This window comes from Macaca mulatta, chromosome 16 (genome assembly GCF_049350105.2).
Source record: "Macaca mulatta isolate MMU2019108-1 chromosome 16, T2T-MMU8v2.0, whole genome shotgun sequence".
Classification (NCBI taxonomy): Eukaryota; Metazoa; Chordata; class Mammalia; order Primates; family Cercopithecidae; genus Macaca; species Macaca mulatta.
In genome coordinates this window covers 50,129,231-50,150,029 of record NC_133421.1, presented here as the reverse complement: position 1 = coordinate 50,150,029, position 20,799 = coordinate 50,129,231, and the positions used below count along the sequence as shown (strand labels likewise).

Sequence of the window (20,799 nt, the reverse complement as noted above, 5' to 3'; positions counted from 1 at the left end):
GCCAGAACTACTTCTTTCTTTTTTTTTTTTTTTTTTTTTTTTTTTGCGACGGAGTCTCGCTCTGTCCCCCAGTCTGGAGTGCAGTGGCCGGATCTCAGCTCACTGCAAGCTCCGCTTCCTCCTCACGCCATTCTCCTGCCTCAGCCTCCCGAGTAGCTGGGACTACAGGCACCAGCCACTTCGCCCGGCTAGTTTTTTGTATTTTTTAGTAGAGACGGGGTTTCACCGGGTTAGGCAGGATGGTCTCGATCTCCTGACCTCGTGATTCGCCCGTGTCGGCCTCCCAAAGTGGTGGGATTACAGGCTTGAGCCACCGCGCCCGGCCTTACTTCTTTCTTTCTTTTTTTTTTTTTTTTTGAGATGGAGTCTCGCTCTGTCGCCCAGGCTGGAGTGCAGTGGTGCGATCTCAGCTCACTGCAAGCTCCGCCTCTTGGGTTCACGCCATTCTCGTGCCTCAGCCTCCCGAGTAGCTGGGACTACAGGCGCCCGCCACCACACCCAGCTAATTTTTTTTGTATTTTTAGTAGAGACAGAGTTTCACCATGTTAGCCAGGATGGTCTCGATTTCCTGACCTTGTGATCCGCCCACCTCAGCCTCCCAAAGTGCTGGGATTACAGGTGTGTGCCACCGCACCCAGCCCTTCTTTTGTTTTTCTAAAGCTTTCTCACCTAGAGCCAAGTACCTACTTACATAGCTAGTTTAGGTATATTTTAGTCCTGCAGTTGACTAAAAAAATAGTTCTGTGTCTGTTTGTTCTCCTCCTACTTTGTGTTCTTCTGTGTCACAAAATTGTAATTCTTTGTTTTGTTTTGTTTTGAGACAGAGTCTCACTCTGTCACCCAGGCTGGAGTGCAGTACACAATCTAGGCTCACGGCAACCACCTCCGAGGTTCAAGCGATTCTCCTGCCTTAGCCTCCCGAGTAGCTGGGACTACGGGCGCCCACCATGGTGCCTAACCTTTTTTTTTTTTTTTTTTTTTTTGTATTTTTAGTAGAGACAGGGTTTCACCATGCTGGCCAGGCTGGTCTCGAACTCCTGACCTCAGATGATCTGCCCGCCTCAGCCTCCCAAAGTGCTGTGATTACAGACATGAGCCATCACGCCCAGCCGAAATTGTAATTATTTGAATTTAATCAGAGCTTAAGGGCAAATTGGAGGACTTCCCCGACTTACTATGGGATGAGATTAGAGTCTTTAGCAAGGTGCACAGGGTTGCAAGAATGTAATGGCTTGGGAAGAATGGCATTTAGGGTATTTCCTAAACCAACTATGGAAAGCCTTTGAACTGTGTTGCAAGTTATTACTCCCACCCCATGTGTGCACTTTAAGTTAATCTTAAATGTCAGAATGGACTCTTGCTTCTGGTCTGCTGCTTGAGAATAACTTGATGGATAAGATTTAGAGCTGGCATTATTGTTTGCCTTAAATGCATGTTAAGAGTGAGAGCTGTAATTTCTATTTTTATCTAGTCCATTACTAAAATAGCTTTAGTGATAATTAAGCAAACTATAGTATAAGAGTACTTTGTTGAAGCTGAGGCATCAGTAGCCTAAGCCATTGTTTGTAGAGGTAGAGAAATGGAAAACAGAAGTAACTAAAATTTTGATGACAATTTGGGAAACTAAGGTGGGAGGATCTTTTGAGGCCAGGAATTTGAGAACAGCCTGGGCAACATAGTGAGACTCCATCTCTATAAAATATAAAAAGAAGAAAAGTAATAATAATAAATAAAACTTTTAACCTCTTCTGTTTTCAGCTGTTTTCCTAGTCTTTCATGGAAACCTACATAGAGACACATAACAAATTGATATATTAATCTCAGCATTATCCTCAAGATAAATTATACATCATGTGAATACACATCATGTGATATACTCTATCAGCTACAATGTATCTATCATCTAAAGCATATCTCTTTTTTAAATTATTATGGGTACAAAAAGTGTATCTCTTAATGGACTTACAATGGCAAATTATTTACCTTTTCAAATTATTTTGAAGGGAATCTAGAATTATTATTTCCAGTCCCTTCCTCATTTCCCTAAAAAACAAATCTTTTTTTTTTTTGAGACGGAGTCTTCCTCTGCTGCCCAGGCTGGGGTGCAGTGGCCGGATTTCAGCTCACTGCAAGCTCCGCCTCCCAGGTTTACGCCATTCTCCTGCCTCAGCCTCCCGAGTAGCTGGGACTACAGGCGCCCGCCACCTCACCCGGCTACTTTTTTTTGTATTTTTTAGTAGAGACGGGGTTTCACCGTGTTAGCCAGGATGGTCTCGATCTCCTGACCTCGTGATCCACCCGTCTCGGCCTCCCAAAGTGCTGGGATTACAGGCTTGAGCCACCGCGCCCGGCCCATTTTACTCTTTCTAACATTTGGGCCTTGGTTCTTAATTTTCTCTTAAATAATGGCTTGACTATGGCTATCCCTGGTAGATTTAAATTACAACTTAGAGTACTGGTTTTTGTTTTTGTTTTTGTTTTGCTTTGCGACAGAGTTTCCCTCTTTTTCCCCAGGCTGGAGGACAATGGCACACTGCAACCGCCACCTCCCGGGTTCAAGCGATTCTTCCGCCTCAGCCCCCGACTAGCTGGGATTACAGGCGCATGCCACCACACCTGGCTAATTTTTTGTATTTTTTTTTTTTTTTTTGACGGAGTCTCGCTCTGTCACCCAGGCTGGAGTGCAGTGGCCGGATCTCAGCTCACTGCAAGCTCTGCCTCCCGGGTTCACGCCATTCTCCTGCCTCAGCCTCCCGAGTAGCTGGGACTACAGGCGCCCGCCACCTCGCCCGGCTAGTTTTTTTTGTATTTTTTAGTAGAGACGGGGTTTCACCGTGTTAGCCAGGATGGTCTCGATCTCCTGACCTCGTGATCCACCCGTCTCGGCCTCCCAAAGTGCTGGGATTACAGGCTTGAGCCACCGCGCCCGGCCAATTTTTTGTATTTTTAATAGAGACGGGGTTTCGCCATGTTGGCCAGGTTGGTCTCGAACTCCTGACCTCAAGTGATCCGCCTGCCTCAGTCTCCCAAAGTGCTGGGATTACAGGTGTGAACCACCGCGCCCGGCCTTGTTTTTGTTTTTGTTTGAGATGGAGTCTCACTCTGTTGCCCAGGGTAGAGTACAGTGGCACAATCTTGGCTCACTGCAGTCTCCGCTTCCCAGGTTCAAGCGGATCCTCCTGCCTCAGCCCCCACTAGCAGATGAGATTACAGGCATGCACCACCATGCCTGGCTACTTTTGGTTTTTAGGGGGGGGGGGTTTGTTTTTTTGTTTTGAGACGGAATCTCGCTCAGCTGCCCAGGCTGGAGTGAAGTGGTGCAATGTGGGCTCACTGCAACCACTGTCTCCCGGGTTCAAGCAATTCTTCCATCTCAGCCTCCCAAGTAGCTGGGATTACAGACACCTGCCATCATGCCCGGCTAATTTTTTTTTTTTTTTTTTTTTTGGAGACGGAGTCTCGTTCAGCCGCCCAGGCTGGAGTGGAGTGGTGCGATCTGGGCTCACTGCAACCACCGTCTCCTGGGTTCAAGCGATTCTCCCATCTCAGCCTCTTGAGTAGCTGAGGTTACAGGCACTCGCCATCATGCCCGGCTAATTTTTGTATTTTAGTAGAGACAGAATTTCACCATGTTGGCCAGGCTGGTCTTGAACTCCTGACCTCAGGTGCTCCACCCGCCTCGGCCTCCCAGAGTGCTAGGATTACAGGCGTGAACCATCGCAGCTGGCCTAATTTTTGTCTTTTTGGTAGAGACAGGGTTTCGCCATGTTGGCCAGGCTGTTGTTTTTTGTGTTTTGTTTTGTTTTGTGTTTTTTGAGACGGAGTCTCACTCTGTCACCCAGGCTGGAGTGCAATGGCGTGATCTCAGCTCGCTGCAACCTCCACCTCCTGGGTTCAAGAGATTCTTCTGCCTCAGCCTCCTGAGTAGCTGGGATTACAGGCATGTGCCACCACACCCAGCTAATTTTTGTATTTTTAGTAGAGACAGGGTTTCACTGTGTTGGCCAGGCTGATCTCGAACTCCTGACCTCGTGATCTCCCCACTTCGGCCTCCCCTAGTGTTGGGATTACAGGCATGAGCCACTGCGCCTGGCCAGAGTACTGTTAAAGAGAAAAAACTTGATTTATGAAAAAGAAATTTCTTATAAATTTGCAGTTTTCTTTATGTTGTTGTTGTTGTTTTGAGAAGTAGTTTCACTCTTGTTGCCCAGGCTGGAGTGCAATGGCACGATCTCGGCTCACCGCAGCCTCTGCCTCCCAGGTTCAAGCGATTCTCCTGCCTCAGCCTCGCTAGTAGCTGGGATTATAGGCATGTGCCACCACGCCCGGCTAATTTTGTATTTTTAGTAGAGACGTGCTTTCTCCATGTTGGTCAGGCTGGTCTCGAACTCCCGACCTCAGGTGATCCACCCGCCTCAGCCTCCCAAAGTGCTGGGATTACAGTCAGGAGCCACCGCACCCAGCCACATAAATTTGCAGTTTTCAAAGTCAATTTTTTTGTGCATATATTTATTCATATATTTAATTATATATATTTACAATATTTTATATATTTTTTATATTCATGTCATTTATTTCTAGTCTAAATGGATGAGCTATTTGCATTCCCACCCATAATATATAAGAAAAGATTACTAGTCTACCTCCTTAACATAAGGCCACTTAAAAGTCAGGGCCAGGCACGGTGGCTCAGTGAGAGGCTAGTCTGAAGGTAATGAGTTCTCTAGATTGTTCACACTGTCTTTGATGTCTGTCACAGGTCTTCTGGTCTGATCAGTGCAGTATTCACATTTATTATTTATGTGTGTTCAGGCCTTTTGTACTTCTTCAGTATTCACTAAATAATTTTTTTTTTTTTTTTTTTTTTTTTGAGACAGAGTCTGGCTCTGCCGCCCAGGCTGGAGTGCAGTGGCCGGATCTCAGCTCACTGCAAGCTCCGCCTCCCGGGTTCACGCCATTCTCCTGCCTCAGCCTCCCGAGTAGTTGGGACTACAGGCGCCCGCCACCGCGCCCGGCTAGTTTTTTGTATTTTTTTAGCAGAGACAGGGTTTCACCGTGTTAGCCAGGATGGTCTCGATCTCCTGACCTCGTGATCCGCCCGTCTCGGCCTCCCAAAGTGCTGGGATTACAGGCTTGAGCCACCGCGCCCGGCCTAAATAATTTTTTTTTTTTTTTTTTTTTGAGGCTGGGTCTCTGTCACCCAGGCTACAGTACAGTACAGTGGTGCGATCACAGCTCACTGCAGCCCTAAGCTTCCTGGGCTCTCACTGTAGCCTCCTGAGTAGCTGGGACTACAGGCACATGCCACCATTCTCAGCTCATTTTTGTATTTTTTGTAGAGACAGGGTTTCACCATGTTTCCCAGGATGGTATTGAACTCCTGGGCTCAAACCATCCTCCCACCTTGGCCTCCCAAAGTGCTGGGATTACAAGCATGAGCCACCGTACACGGCCTAAAGGACCTTTTTGACAACTTCACCCCTCACTGATCTCTCTTTTCTCCCTCCAGTTCCTTTGGTATATATCTTCTGTACCAAAAACTTTAATATTGAATTGTACGTTATTTTGTTCACAGATCAGTTCGTGTGTGTGTGTGTGTGTGTGTGTGTGTGTGTGTGTGTGTGCGCGCGCATGCGCGTGCGCATCTGCCTGTGTTTTGAATCCAAATGCCCATAAATGATTTTAAGTTCCTTGTGGGCAGTTTGTTTTTTTGGCTTTTTTCCCAACAAAAGGAATCAAATAAGTATTTGGTGACTGATAGATAAATAGGATTAAAGAAAAGAATTCAGCCAGAAGTTAGGGATGCGTTAGCATCTGATAAAAATACAATAGCAAAAACTCTTCTACTCCTGCTTTTTGTTATAAAAAGTAGCAAGGAATTGTTCTAGAAAAGAAGTGAAGGCCAGGTGCAGTGGCTCACACCTGTAATCCCAGCACTTTGGGAAGCTGAGGCAGGGGGATCACAAGGTCAGGAGTTCAAAACCAGCCTGGCCGAGATGGTGAAACCCCTTCTCTACTAAAAATACAAAAAAATTATCCAGGCATGGTGACAAGCGCCTGTAATCCCAGCTGCTCAGGAGGCTAAGGCAGAGAGTTGCTTGAACCCGGTAGGCAGAGGTTGCAGTGAACCAAGATCACACCACTGCACTCCAGCCTGGGCAACAGAGCAAGACTACATCTCAAAAAAAAAAAAAAGTGAAGTAAGGCCAGGCGTCATGGCTCACACCTGTAATCCCAGCATTTTGGGAGGCTGAGGTGGGCAGATTACTTCAAGTCAGGAGTTCGAGACCAGCCTGGCCAACATGGTGAAACCCCGTCTCTACAAAAATTAGCTGGGCATCATGGAGGGCACCTCTAATCCCAGCTACTTAGGAGTCTGAGGCAGGAGAATCACTTGAACCCGGGAGGTGGAGGTTGCAGTGGGTCGAGATCACGCCATTGCACTCCAGCGTGGGCGACAGAGCAAGACTCAGTCTCAAAAAAAAAAAAAAAAAAAAAGAAGTGAAGTGAATTTGAGTCAGGATACTTAACAGGACAAGCATTAGGCAGTGTTGCAAGTACATATTGGAATCTCTGGCTGGCTGTAAGAAAGAGTTTGAACTTATTTACGTCCTTAGCCCTATGTGACAGATAACAAACTAAAAGGTACAGAAAATAGAGATGTTTGATTTTTCTAAGTTGCCCCAAGCTACCATTTTTAAAAACGCCTGCAAGCATGTCTAAAACAGGAGCCTGTTAGCTACAGTTGCCAAACCGGTTTAACAGCACTGCCTCCATGTATTCTGGGTGAGAAGGAGCTCCGAGTACATAAATGTATCAAAGATCACTATCCCAGTCATCTCAGAACAAGTTGTTACTAATGTACTGGAGTTTCTGTGCAAACTGTCTACCATAAACCATGAAATGATTCAAAGTTCATAGTTCCTTCTTTGTTCCTTTGTTAATCACTGACTTCTGACTAGTGGGAGGTGCCTCCCAAGTTTGCTAATGCATTCTTTTTGGATAAGGATGACGCACAGATTGTCCTAATAAGGACTTAGATTGAGAAAGACCGCCCCCTCTGAGAAGAGGGGACAAGTCAGAGAGAGGGCGGGCAGTTTCTTTTTTAACTAGGGATGACACAAGCATAAGTCATTTCCTTATTAATTGGTTCAAACCAGTTCTTACAGGAACTGGTGGTGATAAATGTGGGACTTCTGAGAAGTCATTCATTTTATTCTTTGTGCCACACCAGAGTACAGTATCAGCTGAGCTGGCCTTACTCTGGGACTAACTCTTTTGCTGGGAGCGGTTCCTGATTTACAGCTCTTAGTCTCTCCCAGACGTGTTGGTGGGAGAGATTTTGCTTTTTAAGGGGTTGTTAGAAGGAAGAATTTTTTTTTTTTTTTTTTTTTTTTTACTAGAAAGAGCTCACAGAATTTCAGCAGTTCTCTGATTTTTATATTTTATTCCTCTTCCTATACAATCCCTGCCTTTTGAGTCCAGGTGGTAAGTGCATTTTGTTTAACGTTTTTCCTGCTTTTCTTCCCAAATGTGTCTTTTTCCTCGGGCTACTGTACCCTGCCTGCTTCCAGTGCTGTCCCCGGCATAGGTCCATCTCTGCAGAAGCCATTTCAGGAGTACCTGGAGGCTCAACGGCAGAAGCTTCACCACAGAAGCGAAATGGGCACACCACAGGTAAGACTTTATTCCGGTTTCTTCTCCCCTCTGGGAAGTTTCAGGCTGAAATTACATTCACAGCTCTCACTCACATTTTTAGGCAAATAAGTGAGGTTGGTTTGCCAGTGTTCCTTGACAGAAGCTGAGTGTCTGTGTATGCTCTACTGGGAAATTTGTCTTTGTCTTAAACTAGAAAGTGTACTTCTGTACATCTTCTCCCAAAAACAAGGGTGGAGCCAATGGAAAACAATGGTTCTGTTACATAGAATGAGTTGTTGCCTTGATCTTAAATTAGTAGATATACTCCCCAGGTGGATTAAAAAGTTAAAACTTACAGCGTAACAAAGTATTAGACTTACTGAGGTGACTTGAATATCTCCCTTTGATTTTCACTGTTTTTCTTTTCACCCATGGGGAAATGATAATTTTTTTAATACACCAAGGTTCTTACCATAGCTGAACTTTAAAACTTAGACTGTCTTTTCTGTAAACGATTCTGAGGCAAAGGGAAATGACTAGAAGAGGATGAGTAAGCAATAACCTGAAATGGGAAACTCGAGGGAAGCACAGTATTTTTTGTTTGGTTTGGTTTGGTTCATTTTTTGTTTGTTTGTTTGTTTGTTTTTTGAGACAGGAGTTTCGCTCTTGTTGCCCAAGCTGGAGTGCGATGGTGCAATCTCCGCTCACTGCATTCTCTGCCTCCCGGGTTCAAGCGATTCTCCTGCCTCAGCCTCCCGAGTAGCTGCGATTCCAGGCGCGCGCCACCACACCAGCTAATTTTGTGTATTTTAGTAGAAATAGGGTTTCACCATGTTAGCCAGGCTGGTCTAGAACTCCTGACCTCAGATGATCTGCCTGCCTTGGCCTCCCAAAGTGCTGAGATTACAGACGTGAGCTACCGCGCCCGGCCAGAAGCACTGTTTTTTTAATGGCCTTGCACTCTTTATGTGGACCTTTGGTGCCCTCAATTGACCAAACATGACATCAGAAACAGATACATTTATGTGTTTTTAAAACAGCTCCTAATACTAGAACAAAAATATTTAACTGTCTTGACAGTACTCACAAATATCTGCGTGGTAACTTCGGAGTTGAGTTTAATCAAAGAGTTTTTTCTTAGGTCCTAGTAGAAGAGCTAACCTCACACTCACCCCATTTTAAACTATATGAATCAACATTGATTTTACATCCAACAACGTGAAATCTTGCTAGTTGGATGTGAAAAGGAGAGGAATGGGTGTTTTGGAGTAGCTGGGGTTGCTTACTTTTCAGTTTTAATTCTTCAGGTTTTCTAAGTTACACACTTCAAGTTTTCATTATTTTCCTTAAAGCATTATAGATGACCCTCTTTTTACTACTGACCAAATGAAACCTTTTTCACTGCATTGTTCTGCATTTATTTCTACAGGGAGAAAACTGGTTGTCCTGGATGTTTGAAAAGTTGGTCGTTGTGATGGTGTGTTACTTCATCCTATCTATCATTAACTCCATGGCACAAAGTTATGCCAAACGAATCCAGCAGCGGTTGAACTCAGAGGAGAAAACTAAATAAGCAGAGAAAGTTTCAAACTGCAGAAATTGGAGTGGATGGGTTCTGCCTTCAATTGGGAGGACTCCAAGCCAGGAAGGAAAATTCCCTTTTCCAACCTGTATCAATTTTTACAACTTTTTTCCTGAAAGCAGTTCAGTCCATACTTTGCACTGACATACTTTTTCCTTCTGTGCTAAGGTAAGGTATCCACCCTCAATCCAATCCACCTTGTGTGTTCTTAGGGTGGAATGTGATGTTCAGCAGCAAACTTGCAACAGACTGGCCTTCTGTTTGTTACTTTCAAAAGGCCCACATGATACAATTAGAGAATTCCCACCACACAAAAAAAGTTCCTAAGTATGTTAAATATGTCAAGCTTTTTAGGCTTGTCACAAATGATTGCTTTGTTTTCCTAAGTCATCAAAATGTATATAAATTATCTAGATTGGATAACAGTCTTGCATGTTTATCATGTTACAATTTAATATTCCATCCTGCCCAACCTTCCTCTCCCACCCTCAAAAAAGGGCCATTTTATGATGCATTGCACACCCTCTGGGGAAATTGATCTTTAAATTTTGAGACAGTATAAGGAAAATCTGGTTGGTGTCTTACAAGTGAGCTGACACCATTTTTTATTCTGTATATTTAGAATGAAGTCTTGGAAAAAACTTTATAAAGACATCTTTGATCATTCCAAAATTGTGTCCGTTTTCTTGAGCGTTTTGATTTTTTACTTTTAGCTTATATCAGCTGAATGGCAGCCTTGCCTAATCCACCTACAACAAGATTTCTTAAGCCTTCTTTTATTTGCATGAGAGAGCCACTACCAAGGCATGTTTTGTTATGCTGAGACTGGGCTGCTGCATACTGCTAAATGGTACCTCTGGGATTGGCCTACCTGGGAATTTCTTGGTTTGTGAAAATAGGAGAGGAGAGATATTTTATACAAGTGAAAGGATACTGGAGAGAGAAATTACCCATTTCTAAAAAGAACCACACTCTGTCGTATCTGTGTTAATGTTTTCTAGCCTGTACTCTGGTTTCAACAGACACAAATTTATATGTAACCTAGTTTTCTTGCCTTTCTGTAAGTGTTTTATTCTTAATGTTATTTTTTTCCATTGGGACGTTTTTGATTGAACTTGTTCATTTTGTTTTGCTTGGGAGGAAAATAAGCAATTTTACTTTTTCCTTTAGGAGCATTATGAGCATTATGTCAGAATAGAATAGAATTGGGGTTCGATCTCAACAGGCCGGAAATGCCTGGGTTTTTTTGTTTTTGTTTTTGTTTTTTATCAAATCCTGCCTGAATGTCTGCTTGTTTTGCCTACCATCGTGACATCTCCATGGCTGTACCACCTTGTCGGGTAGCTTATCAGACTGATGTTGACTGTTGAATCTCATGGCAACACCAGTCGATGGGCTGTCTGACATTTTGGTATCTTTCATCTGACCATCCATATCCAATGTTCTCATTTAAACATTACCCAGCATCATTGTATATAATCAGAAACTCTGGTCCTTCTGTCTGGTGGCACTTTGAGTCTTTTGTGCCATAATGCAGCAGTGTGGAGGGAGGATTTTATGGGGAAATGGGGATAGTTTTCATGACCACAAATAAATAAATAAGGAAAAGTAAGCTGCATTGTGGGTTTTGAAAAGGTTATTATACTTCTTAACAATTTTTTTTTCAGGGACTTTTGTAGCAGTATGACTGTTACTTGACCTTCTTCGAAAAGAATTCCCAAAACGCTTTATTTTAGATAGATTAACATTAACCAACATTTTTTTTTTAGATCAAGTCAGAATAAATTTCTAAGTCGGCCTCTAGTCATGTTTCATCTCTTTCACCTGCATTTTATTTGGTGTTTGTCTGAAAGGAAAGAGGAAAGCAAATACGAATTGTACTATTTGTACCAAATCTTTGGGATTCGTTGGCAAATAATTTCAGTATGGTGTATTATTAAATAGAAAAAAAAAATGTGTTCCCTAGGTTGAAGGTGTAATTGATACGTTTGACTTATGATGACCGTTTATGCACTCTTTCAAATGAATTTGCTTTCAAAATAAATGAAAAACAGCTCTCCTTCTTTCCTCTTTTAAGTGTTCAGCTGTGGCATGCCCAAAGGTTCCTGCTGGATTCCAGCTGGGGCGGTGTGATACCCTTCTTTTTCAGCTGTTCGTGCCTTCCTTTTTCGTTTTTCGTATCCACCAAAGTGGAGACAACTACATGATCCCAAAGATACACAGTACCTACTTAATTCCAGCTGATGAGACACCAGAGCATTTGCAAGTGGATGGTTTGGTATCACCGTAAATAAAAAGAGGGCCTGGGAATTCTTGCAATTCCATCTCTACTTTGTATAAGTCTCATTTTGTGCCTTACACATCTGCAGTGTTTTATCATGTTCCAACTTGGTGACTGTCAAGCAGTGCAATACATTAGCAGTTTATCACTGAAGAGCTGAGGAGCACCTCCCTTAAAACAGACAATGTCAGCCGGGCGCGGTGGCTCACGCCTGTAATCCCAGCACTTTGGGAGGCCGAGGCAGGCAGATCACCTGAGGTCAGGACTTTGAGACCAGGCTGGCCAACATGGAGAAACCCTGTCTCTACTAAAAATACAAAAAATTAGCCGGGCGTGGTGATACACGCCTATAATCCCAGCTATTCAGGAGGCTGAGGCAGGAGAATCGCTTGAACCCAGGAGGCAGAGGTTGCAGTGAGCCGAGATAGCACCACTGCACTCCAGCCTGGGCGACAGAGCAAGACAAAAAAAAAAAAAACAGACCGTGTCACATGAAAATGTGCAATGTCCAGTTTTCCCATAGTTTTCTGCATTCCCTGTGTATGCATAATCTGGAGTATGAGTCTGGGAAGGAAGAGGTTTTTACTTTCATTTGGATAGTAGCCACCTCTCCATTCCCTACGAATGCTAGAATGAAGTTTTTGGGTTTTTTTGTTTTTTATTTTTATTTTTTGTTTTTTTGAGACAGAGTCTCGCTCCATCACCTACGCTGGAGTGCAATGGTACAATCTCGGCTCACTGCAACTTCTGCCTCCCAGGTTCAAGCGATTCTCCTGCCGCAGCCTCCAGAGTAGTTGGGATTTCAGGCACCCACCACCACGCCAGGCTAGTTTTTGTATTTTTAGTAGAGATGAGGTTTCGCCATGTTGGTCAGGCTGGTCTCGAATTCCTGACCTCAGGTGATCCACCCGCCTCGGCCTCCCAACATTCTGGGATCACAGATGTGAGCCACCGTGCCCACCTAGAATGAAGTTTCTTAAATACACTAGTTTAATTATTGAAACATATGCAGTATTGAGTGCTCCTAAACAAACAAGCTCAGTCTCTGCCCACAGTTTGCTCTGTGCTATCCACAGCCTTAGTAGGACAACATGAGGCTTTTTGTCATTTCACCAGTCATTCAACAATGACTCAATCTGAGTATGGATCATGTACTAGCTAAGTTAAATAACCAGTTGGGCTTATGTACCCTGAGGTGAATTGTTTAGCCTGACCCATGTGTAAGAAGGTCACAGAGATTCCCAACCTTTTAGTATCAAAAAGCTTTTCCATATATTACTCTGAAACCCATTTTCCCCCATGTGTAATAGTCTGTGTTAATGGTGGTTCAGGTTTCTTCCACATAGTTTGTGACCTGAGAAAGTTTAAAAGAGCCTTGGTTTCTTTCATCTATAAAAATAAAAGAGATAGAAGGACAGTTTATCTAAGGAATAAATCGGTAACATGTAAAGTACTGAAATAGGCTGGGTGCAGTGGCTCACGCTTATAATCCCAATACTTGGGAAGGCCAAGGCAGGAGGATCCCTTGAGGCCAAGAGTTCAATAAATACGGCCGGGCATGATGGCTCACACCTGTAATCCCAGCACTTTGGGAGGCTGAGGCGAGCGGATCACCTGAGGTCGGGAGTTCGAGACTAGCCTGACCAACATGGAAAAACCACCTCTCTACTAAAAATACAAAAAAGTAGCCGGGCATGGTGGCACACGCCTATAATCCCAGCAAGAGTTCAATAAAGAAAAGTACAGCAATAAAAGTTACCCACCACCCCCCGCCACTGCTTTTTTTTTGAAATGAGGTTTTACTACTGAAGTGTGGTGGCACAGTCATGGCTCCTTTTTTTTTTTTTTTTTTGAGATGGAGTTTCACTCTTGTTGCCCGGGCTGGAGTGCAATGGCACGATCTCGGCTCACCGCAACCTCCACCTCGCAGGTTCAAGCAATTCTCCTGCCTCAGCCTCTCTAGTAGCTGGGAGTATAGGCATGTGCCACCACGCCCGACCAATTTTGTATTTTTAGTAAAGACAGGGTTTCTGCATGTTGATCAGGCTGGTCTCGAGCTCCCAACCTCAGGTGATCCGCCTGCCTCGGCCTCCCAAAGTGCTGGGATTACAGGCGTGAGCCACTACACCCAGCCAGTCATGGCTCTTTACAGCCTTGACCTCCCAGGCTCAATCAATTCTCCCACCTCAGCCTCCCTGGCAAGGACCAGCATGAACCACCACCATACCTGGCTAATTTTCAAATTTTTAAAGACGGTCTCAATATTTTGCCCAGGCCGGTCTTAAATTCCCGGGCTTGAGCGATCCCGCCTCGGCCTCCCAAAGTGCTGGTATTACGGGCGTGAGCCACCATGCTGGGCATTCCCAAAGACTGAGGCGGGGCACAGCGGCTCATGCCTGTAATCCCAGCCTTTTGGGAGGCCAAGACAGGATCACTTGAGGTCAAGAGTTCAAGACTTGCCTGGCCGGCATGGTGAAACCCTATCTCTACTAAAAATACAAAAATTAGCCAGCTGTGGTGGCGTATGCCTGTAATCTCAGCTACTTGGGAAATAGGAGAGTCACTTGAACCCGGAAGGTGGAGGTTACAGTGAGCCGAGATCGTGCCACTGCACTCCAGTCTGGTCAACAGAGCAAGACACCATCTCACAAAAAAAAAAAAAAAAAAAAAAGACTGAGCATCTGATATACATGCAAGAATTTGACGACATTGCATTCACTCCTCCAGAAGCAAAGATATATTTTAAAATGCTTTCTTAGCATATGCGCTTTTGTTTTCTAGCAGATACTACATCAAACTTTTGATAAGTGAAAAATTTACTGAAGAAACCAAAAAAAGTTAACTTCCCCACCTGAAAATATTGACATTTACTAATTTATTTTCATTATAAAGAATATTGGGCCAGGCACGGTGGCTCAAGCCTGTAATCCCAGCACTTTGGGAGGCCGAGATGGGCAGATCACGAGGTCAGGAGATCGAGACCATCCTAGCTAAACCGGTGAAACCCCGTCTCTACTAAAAAATACAAAAAACTAGCCGGGCGAGGTGGCGGGCGCCTGTAGTCCCAGCTACTCGGGAGGCTGAGGCAGGAGAATGGCGTGAACCCGGGAGGCGGAGCTTGCAGTGAGCTGAGATCCGGCCACTGCACTCCCGCCTGGGCGACAGAGTGAGACTCCGTCTCAAAAAAAAAAAAAGAATATTGGTTATCACGGTTGCTCATGCCTGTAATTCTAGCACTTTGGGAGGCCAGGGCGGGCAAATCACTCCTGAGCCCAGGAGTTCGAGACCAGCCTGAACAATATAATGAGACCTCTCTACAAAATATTTAAAAGTTAGCCAAGTGTGATAGCATGTGCCTATAGTCCCAGGCTGAGATGGGAGGATCACCTCATTAGTGAGCCATGATTGTGTCACTACTGCAGCCTGAGTGACACAGACCCTGTCTCAAAAAATATATATATATTAATACTAAAGAATCTGGAAGGTAAAGAGGAGAAAAGGGAGTATCGGCTTTTAACACTTGTTACAAGGTCAGTCTAGAAAATCCAGTGAGATTTGCTGGGTAAATAGGTTTTAAACCATGAAAAAATTGATGGCATGCAAGATCTTCCTCAGTAGACCTGAGAATCTCATTTCTGTTAAAAAAAAATACAAAAAAAAAACTGCTTCATTTTATTCATAAATAATTGTTTGAGGTGCTACCAAAAATTAAAACTAAGCAGGAGTTTAAAGTTTTTGAAAGCCAAGTAACATCTCTAACATTTATTGAAGTCTCTCCAGTATTTACACAACATAAAGGAGATACTACACACAAAACCCTCGTATCTGAAGATAAATTCCTTTATTCTCAAAGACAAGAAAAAAAAGCACATCATCTACTTTAAACTTGAGAAGCAATTGAGTCATTTGTGTCTGGTGGACAGGAGCTAGGGATCATGTCCCTTTCCAACAAGGCCAAGAGTTCACCTGAGGTAATGCGTTTGCCTTGGGGGTGAGGCCTTGAATTGCAGCAAATAACCTACATGTATTTGCATATTTAACCAGTACGCTTAAGAAGGGTTATACAAAAACCTGTTCCAGACAGCTGCTTACTCATTGCCTTTAAAATTGCATGGCGCTGGGATTGGCAGGTGCCAACTGTTTGCTCATTCTCTTTGACCCACTAGCCTTGCAGTTTGCTGTGTGGGTGTTGATACTCCTAAATTAAAGCAGGGAAGGGGTGGTTTTAGATGGCTTTTAACACCTGCTCTCCACCCAAGCACCCTGGATTCATTTGATATCTGGATTCTAATTCTGTCGTCAGGAGACTGGCCCAAACTGTGACCCAGAGAGAAGTGAGTCAGTTGCAAGTGGCTGGCTGACTCTATGGGAACAGAAATAAAATGCAGCTTAGAGGGTTTGTCAGCCAAATCCACAAATGTGTGGCTTTTTGAAACATTGGACATCTGTTCCTCTTAATTTAAAATAAACTTTTTTTTTTTTTTTTTTAAAGCACAAAGTTGCTTGGCTCCTTGTTTCTTTGTGTCAGCAGCAGTTGCTGCTCTAATTTAGGAACCCTAGGATCTGATTTAGGACATTTGGAATCTTTAAGGCACATTCGGTCTAGAAAGTGGAACTGAATTGCTTTGGGAAGGCAAGAGGATGATTTTACAGTATAGGGTTTGTGTGGAAATCCCCTTCAGCAGTAATCAACCCAGGTGTCCGACCTGTTTGTTAACCATTTCCAAATGACTCAGAGGACCTAGAGGGAGGGCTTGAACACACTCCAGCACTGTTTCTACAATTTAGCCTTTATTTGCATTGGAAACCACATTCCTGAATTCTTGAGGGGGCAGGCTCTGGCTTATTCTGGGCAACTGACTTCAAGTGGGACCCCTGAGCTACCTATGTAAGCGCACAGTCAGCCATCCCTGGAGAGTTACCAGGGAGGAGGATCTTTCTGTGCATCTTGCTTTGATGACCTCCATCCAAAGCCCTTTGAGGAAGTTTTGTTTATTCAAGGAGCCCTTGGCAGGTCACTCCTCCCCTACCACAAATCTAATCCAAATGTGGCATTTTCCTTCAAGGCCATCTATTCCCTTTGGGGGACAAAACACATCAGCTTTTCCCTTCAGACCACTTTTGACTGAAGCAGTAATCAACATTGCTTAATTTTGTTCCTGTCTGTTTCTAGTGGGGAAAAAATGCTGCAGGGGAGTGAGGCAGTTAGGGATTTGCAAACAGGGATGGTGCCGCCTGAAGGTGGGGAATGACTTAGATCACTGTCTTCCTTTGGCTCCTCACCATGTTGTGTGGAGGAAACAAAAAGCAGCTCAAGTTCACTCCTCTTGGCAGTAGTGCGGAAGCTTGGCTCGCCACGGCCCTGGAGAACCATGTTTTTCCCAACTTTTTTTTTTTTCTTTTGAGATGGAGTTTCACTCTTGTTGCCAAAGCTGGAGTGCAGTGGCGCAATCTCGGCTCACTACAGCCTCCACCTCCCGGGTTCAAAGCGATTCTCCTGCCTCAGCCTCTCGAGTAGCTGGTATTACAGGTGCATGCCCCCACACTCAGTTAAATTTTTGTAATTTTTTTCAGTAGAGACAGGGTTTCATCGTGTTGGCCAGGCTGGTCTCAAACTCCTAACCTCAGGTGATCCACCTGCCTCAGCCTCCCAAAGTGCTGGGATTACAAGCATGAAGCACCGCACCCGGAACACAAATTTAAGTGTCATTCTTGTGCAGGGGCCGTGCTAATCTTCTGTATGTTGTTCCGATTTTGGTGTATGTGCTGCCAAAGCGAGCCCCCAGCTTCTTTTCATTAGTTAAAAAGATGAAGGCTGAGACTAAGACAAGGAGGCTTTTCTCTGCCCTTCACTTTTTAGTGCACCTCACAGTCACTTGCACTTGAGTAAGGATTGCTAAACCTCTCTCAGAGCTGCCAGACGTTCCTGCCTAGTGTCATGTTGTTGGTTCTTGAGACACCTCTTCATTCTGCCCATTGCACCAGCCCTTTCCCACCTCCATGTTCCCTCTGTGGTAATTTCTTTGTACACAACAACCACACGGAACACCAGCAATCAAGATTAGCTCCCAGGAACTCTGGCCTGCCCTGTACCAGGAAGCACAGTGGATTACTACAACTTTTGATAATGATTGTTTGCTTTGTACCAGGCATTATTTTCAGGCCTGTTTCACATGTATTGTACTTAACAACGCCATGAGGAAATTAATGCAGGGTGGTTCAGTAATTTGTCAAGGGAAACAAGGAAGCAGAGCGGGCAACAGAGGCCTTCTGGCTCTGAACCACTCTGTTCTGTAGAAATTGGTGCAAAAGTCCAAGCTTCAGCATGCTTGTTTCATGTTGTGATCACAGGTAGTTGATGAAGAAAGGAAGATAACAGAAAATCAAGGCCACAACCTGAATTTTTGCTATTTAAATAGATGAGCAGCCTTTACACTTCTCTGTATCACAGGGTTGGAAAAAGCCAGCTCCATTCTTAGCCATCCATGTCAGCAGATTCCCAGAGTGGTGTTTACTCTAATTATGATTTAAAAGCAAGGTTTTTTGTTTGTTTGTTTTAAGGAGACAGGGTCTCCCAAGTTGCCCAGGCCAGACTCCAACTCCAGGGCTCAAATCATCCTCCCGCCTCAGTCTCCCGAGTAGCTGGGACTAGAGGCACTCACCACCACACTTGGGTAAAAGTAATTTCTATTTCTACAGTCCTTTTTTTTCCTTTTTCAATGAAAAAGAAAAACTAATGTCTTGAGTTTGGGTTTTGTTTTGAGACAGGGTTCCACTCAGTTGCCCAAGATAAAGTACAGTGGTACGATCACAGCCACAGCTGACTGCAACCTCCACCTCCCAGGCTCAAGCAATCCTCCCACCACAGTCGCCCCACTCCCCGCCAGTAGCTGGGACTACAGGACTGCGCCACCGCAGCCAGCTAATTTCTGTATTTTTTTTTTTTTAGTAGAGACAGGGTTTCACCACGTTGGCCACGCTGGTTTTAAACTCGTGAGCTCAATCAATCCACCTGCCTCGGCCTCCCAAAGCACTGGAATTACGGGTGTGAGCCACTGCACTTGGCTAGGAAACCCTGTTCTGATCTTTCCTCGTCAGCAATGATCTCGTCACACTTCTTTTCTTATGGCCCTCACCTCACTCTGTATGATAGTTATCTGTATACAGGCATAAAATCCCTAAGAAGACTGCAGGCTCCTGGAGGGAGATCTGTATCGTCCTTTGTCTCTTCTTCCCAGCACCTCACACCAGTGGGGATTTAAAAAGTGAATACAGGCCGGGCACGGTGGCTCAAGCCTGTAATCCCAGCACTTTGGGAGGCCGAGACGGGTGGATCACGAGGTCAGGAGATCGAGACTATCCTGGCTAACACGGTGAAACCCCGTCTCTACTAAAAAAATACAAAAAACTAGCCGGGCGAGGTGGCGGGCGCCTGTAGTCCCAGCTACTCGGGAGGCTGAGGCAGGAGAATGGCGTGAACCCGCCGGGAGGCGGAGCTTGCAGTGAGCTGAGATCCGGCCACTGCACTCCAGCCTGGGCGACAGAGCGAGACTCCGTCTCAAAAAAAAAAAAAGTGAATACAGGGCTGGGCACCATGGCTCATGCCTATAATCCCAGCACTTTAAGAGGATGAGGCGGGAGGATCACTTGTTGCCAGGAGTTCAAGACCAGCCTGGTCCAACATGGCAAAACCCTGTCTCTACTAAAAATACAAGTTAGCTGGGCCTGGTGGTGCATGTCTATAATCCCAGCTACTCGGGAGGCTGAGGCATGAGGATCGCTTGAACCCGGGAGGCAGAGGTTGCAGTGAGCCAAGATTGCACCACTGCACTCCAGCCTGGTTGACCAGGGACAAAGTGAGACCCTCTCAAACAAACAGAAAAACAAAAGTTTCCTGAGGGGAGTAGTATTTGAATTGACAAGGTAGGGGTAGTGAAACAAAAGGTATTCTAACCAGAAAAAAACTCAGACACCAGGAAAGAACAAATAGGGGGCTCTGTGTAGGGTGGGGAGAAAGACAGGATCACGTTTTCCACCCGAGTCCTCTGTAGCTCTGCCTTAGCTCGCTGTTTAGTTTCCTTAAAGTACCGACCTAATTCACAACTAGTTTGTCTATTTTCTTGCCTTTGGGCTGCTTGCCACACTAGAACGTAAGTCCGATAAAAAGAAAATAAATCTTGGGACCCCAAAATCACTAAGCCAGAGAAAAGTCAAGCTGGGAACTGCTTAGGGCAAAACTGCTTCCCATTCTATTCCTTAAAAAGACAGCTACTAATATTTTTTAAAAAAACAACTGCATACTGGCCAGGCGTGGTGGCTCATGCCTGTAATCCCAACACTTTGGCAGGCTGAGACAGGCAGATAACCTGAGGTCAAGAGTTCGAGACCAGCCTGCCCAACATGGTGAAACTCCATCTCTACTAAAAAGACAAAAATTAGCCAGGGGTGGGGACAGGTGCCTGTAACCCCAGCTACTCAGGAGGCTGAGGCAGGAGAATTGCTTGAACCCAGGAGGCGGAGGTTGTGGTGAGCCAAGATCGCGCTATTGCACCCTAGCCTGGGCAACAAGAGTGAGACTCAAAAAAAAAAAAAAAAAAGAAAAATTAGCTGGGCAGGTTGGAACTCTACTGTGGCTCCAGCTACTGGGGGGGTTGAGACGGGAGGATCACTTGAATCCCAGGAGGCAGAGGTTGCAGTGAGCCGAGATTGCGCCACTGTATTCCAGCCTGGGTAACAGAGAGAGACTACATCTGAGAGAAAAAAAAAAAAAAAAAAAAGGCAAAGAAGGACCCAAAGAGCCCCTGAAAAGACAGCAGTGCCCATCACCATGCCAGGAATATAAAGGAGGCAAGTCTGAGGAAGACAGACTACTCTGTTTTGAACATGTGGAGGGGCGATAATGACCAATAAGGATGGTGGGGCCTGTAATATGTCTGTATCTCAGGTTTCCTAACTCCTAAATTCCTAGTGAATGTGCCGTTCTTGACACCACACCGTAACTTCTGTCAGTGAATAAGCTGGACTTCTTCAGAGAATTCTCCAGGGTAGTATGTCCTTAAGCCTTGTTATGTGGTGCTGTTGTTAAAGAGCTAGCACTGTGACTGGACCTTAGGGCCACAGTAAACTTTTGAAATTCCTCTCCCCAGTATCCTGCTGGCTTAACCAATGGCCCCTCCCTTTTAGAACTGAGAGGATGGTAGTTCCTGGAGAGATCATCTGTCTTTATAAGGAGAAAAGTTTGGCAATGTGATTTCCTGTATGTTTCTACCGGAGTCCAAGATTCCAGCAGTGCTAGCCT

The 20,799-nt window shown here is 44.8% G+C and overlaps 1 protein-coding gene, 1 long non-coding RNA gene and 2 other non-coding genes across 15 annotated transcripts in view; 3 read left to right on the top strand and 1 right to left on the bottom strand.

Moving 5' to 3' along the window:
- Positions 1–9,892, top strand: part of VMP1 (vacuole membrane protein 1) — a 138,987-nt gene extending 129,095 nt beyond the window's left edge. For 9 of the 12 annotated variants that reach the window (XM_077969103.1, XM_077969099.1, XM_077969102.1 and 6 more), the window contains 2 exons: positions 7,575–7,677; positions 9,068–9,892. In XM_077969103.1, coding sequence (XP_077825229.1) covers positions 7,575–7,677; positions 9,068–9,211 — 247 coding nt within the window. In that variant the 3' untranslated portion in view covers positions 9,212–9,892. 12 annotated transcript variants of the gene reach the window in all.
- Positions 9,893–10,554: 662 nt separating this feature from the next.
- On the top strand, positions 10,555–10,626 carry MIR21 (microRNA mir-21). The gene has a single exon (NR_031992.1). It is a non-coding gene; the product is annotated as a microRNA mir-21 (primary transcript).
- Positions 10,627–15,971: 5,345 nt separating this feature from the next.
- Positions 15,972–20,102, top strand: LOC144335511 (uncharacterized). The gene is made up of 3 exons (XR_013406421.1): positions 15,972–17,022; positions 17,607–18,139; positions 19,406–20,102. It is a non-coding gene; the product is annotated as an uncharacterized LOC144335511 (long non-coding RNA).
- Positions 17,177–17,283, bottom strand: LOC114673262 (U6 spliceosomal RNA). The gene has a single exon (XR_003723989.2). It is a non-coding gene; the product is annotated as a U6 spliceosomal RNA (small nuclear RNA).
- Positions 20,103–20,799: the final 697 nt, after the last annotated feature.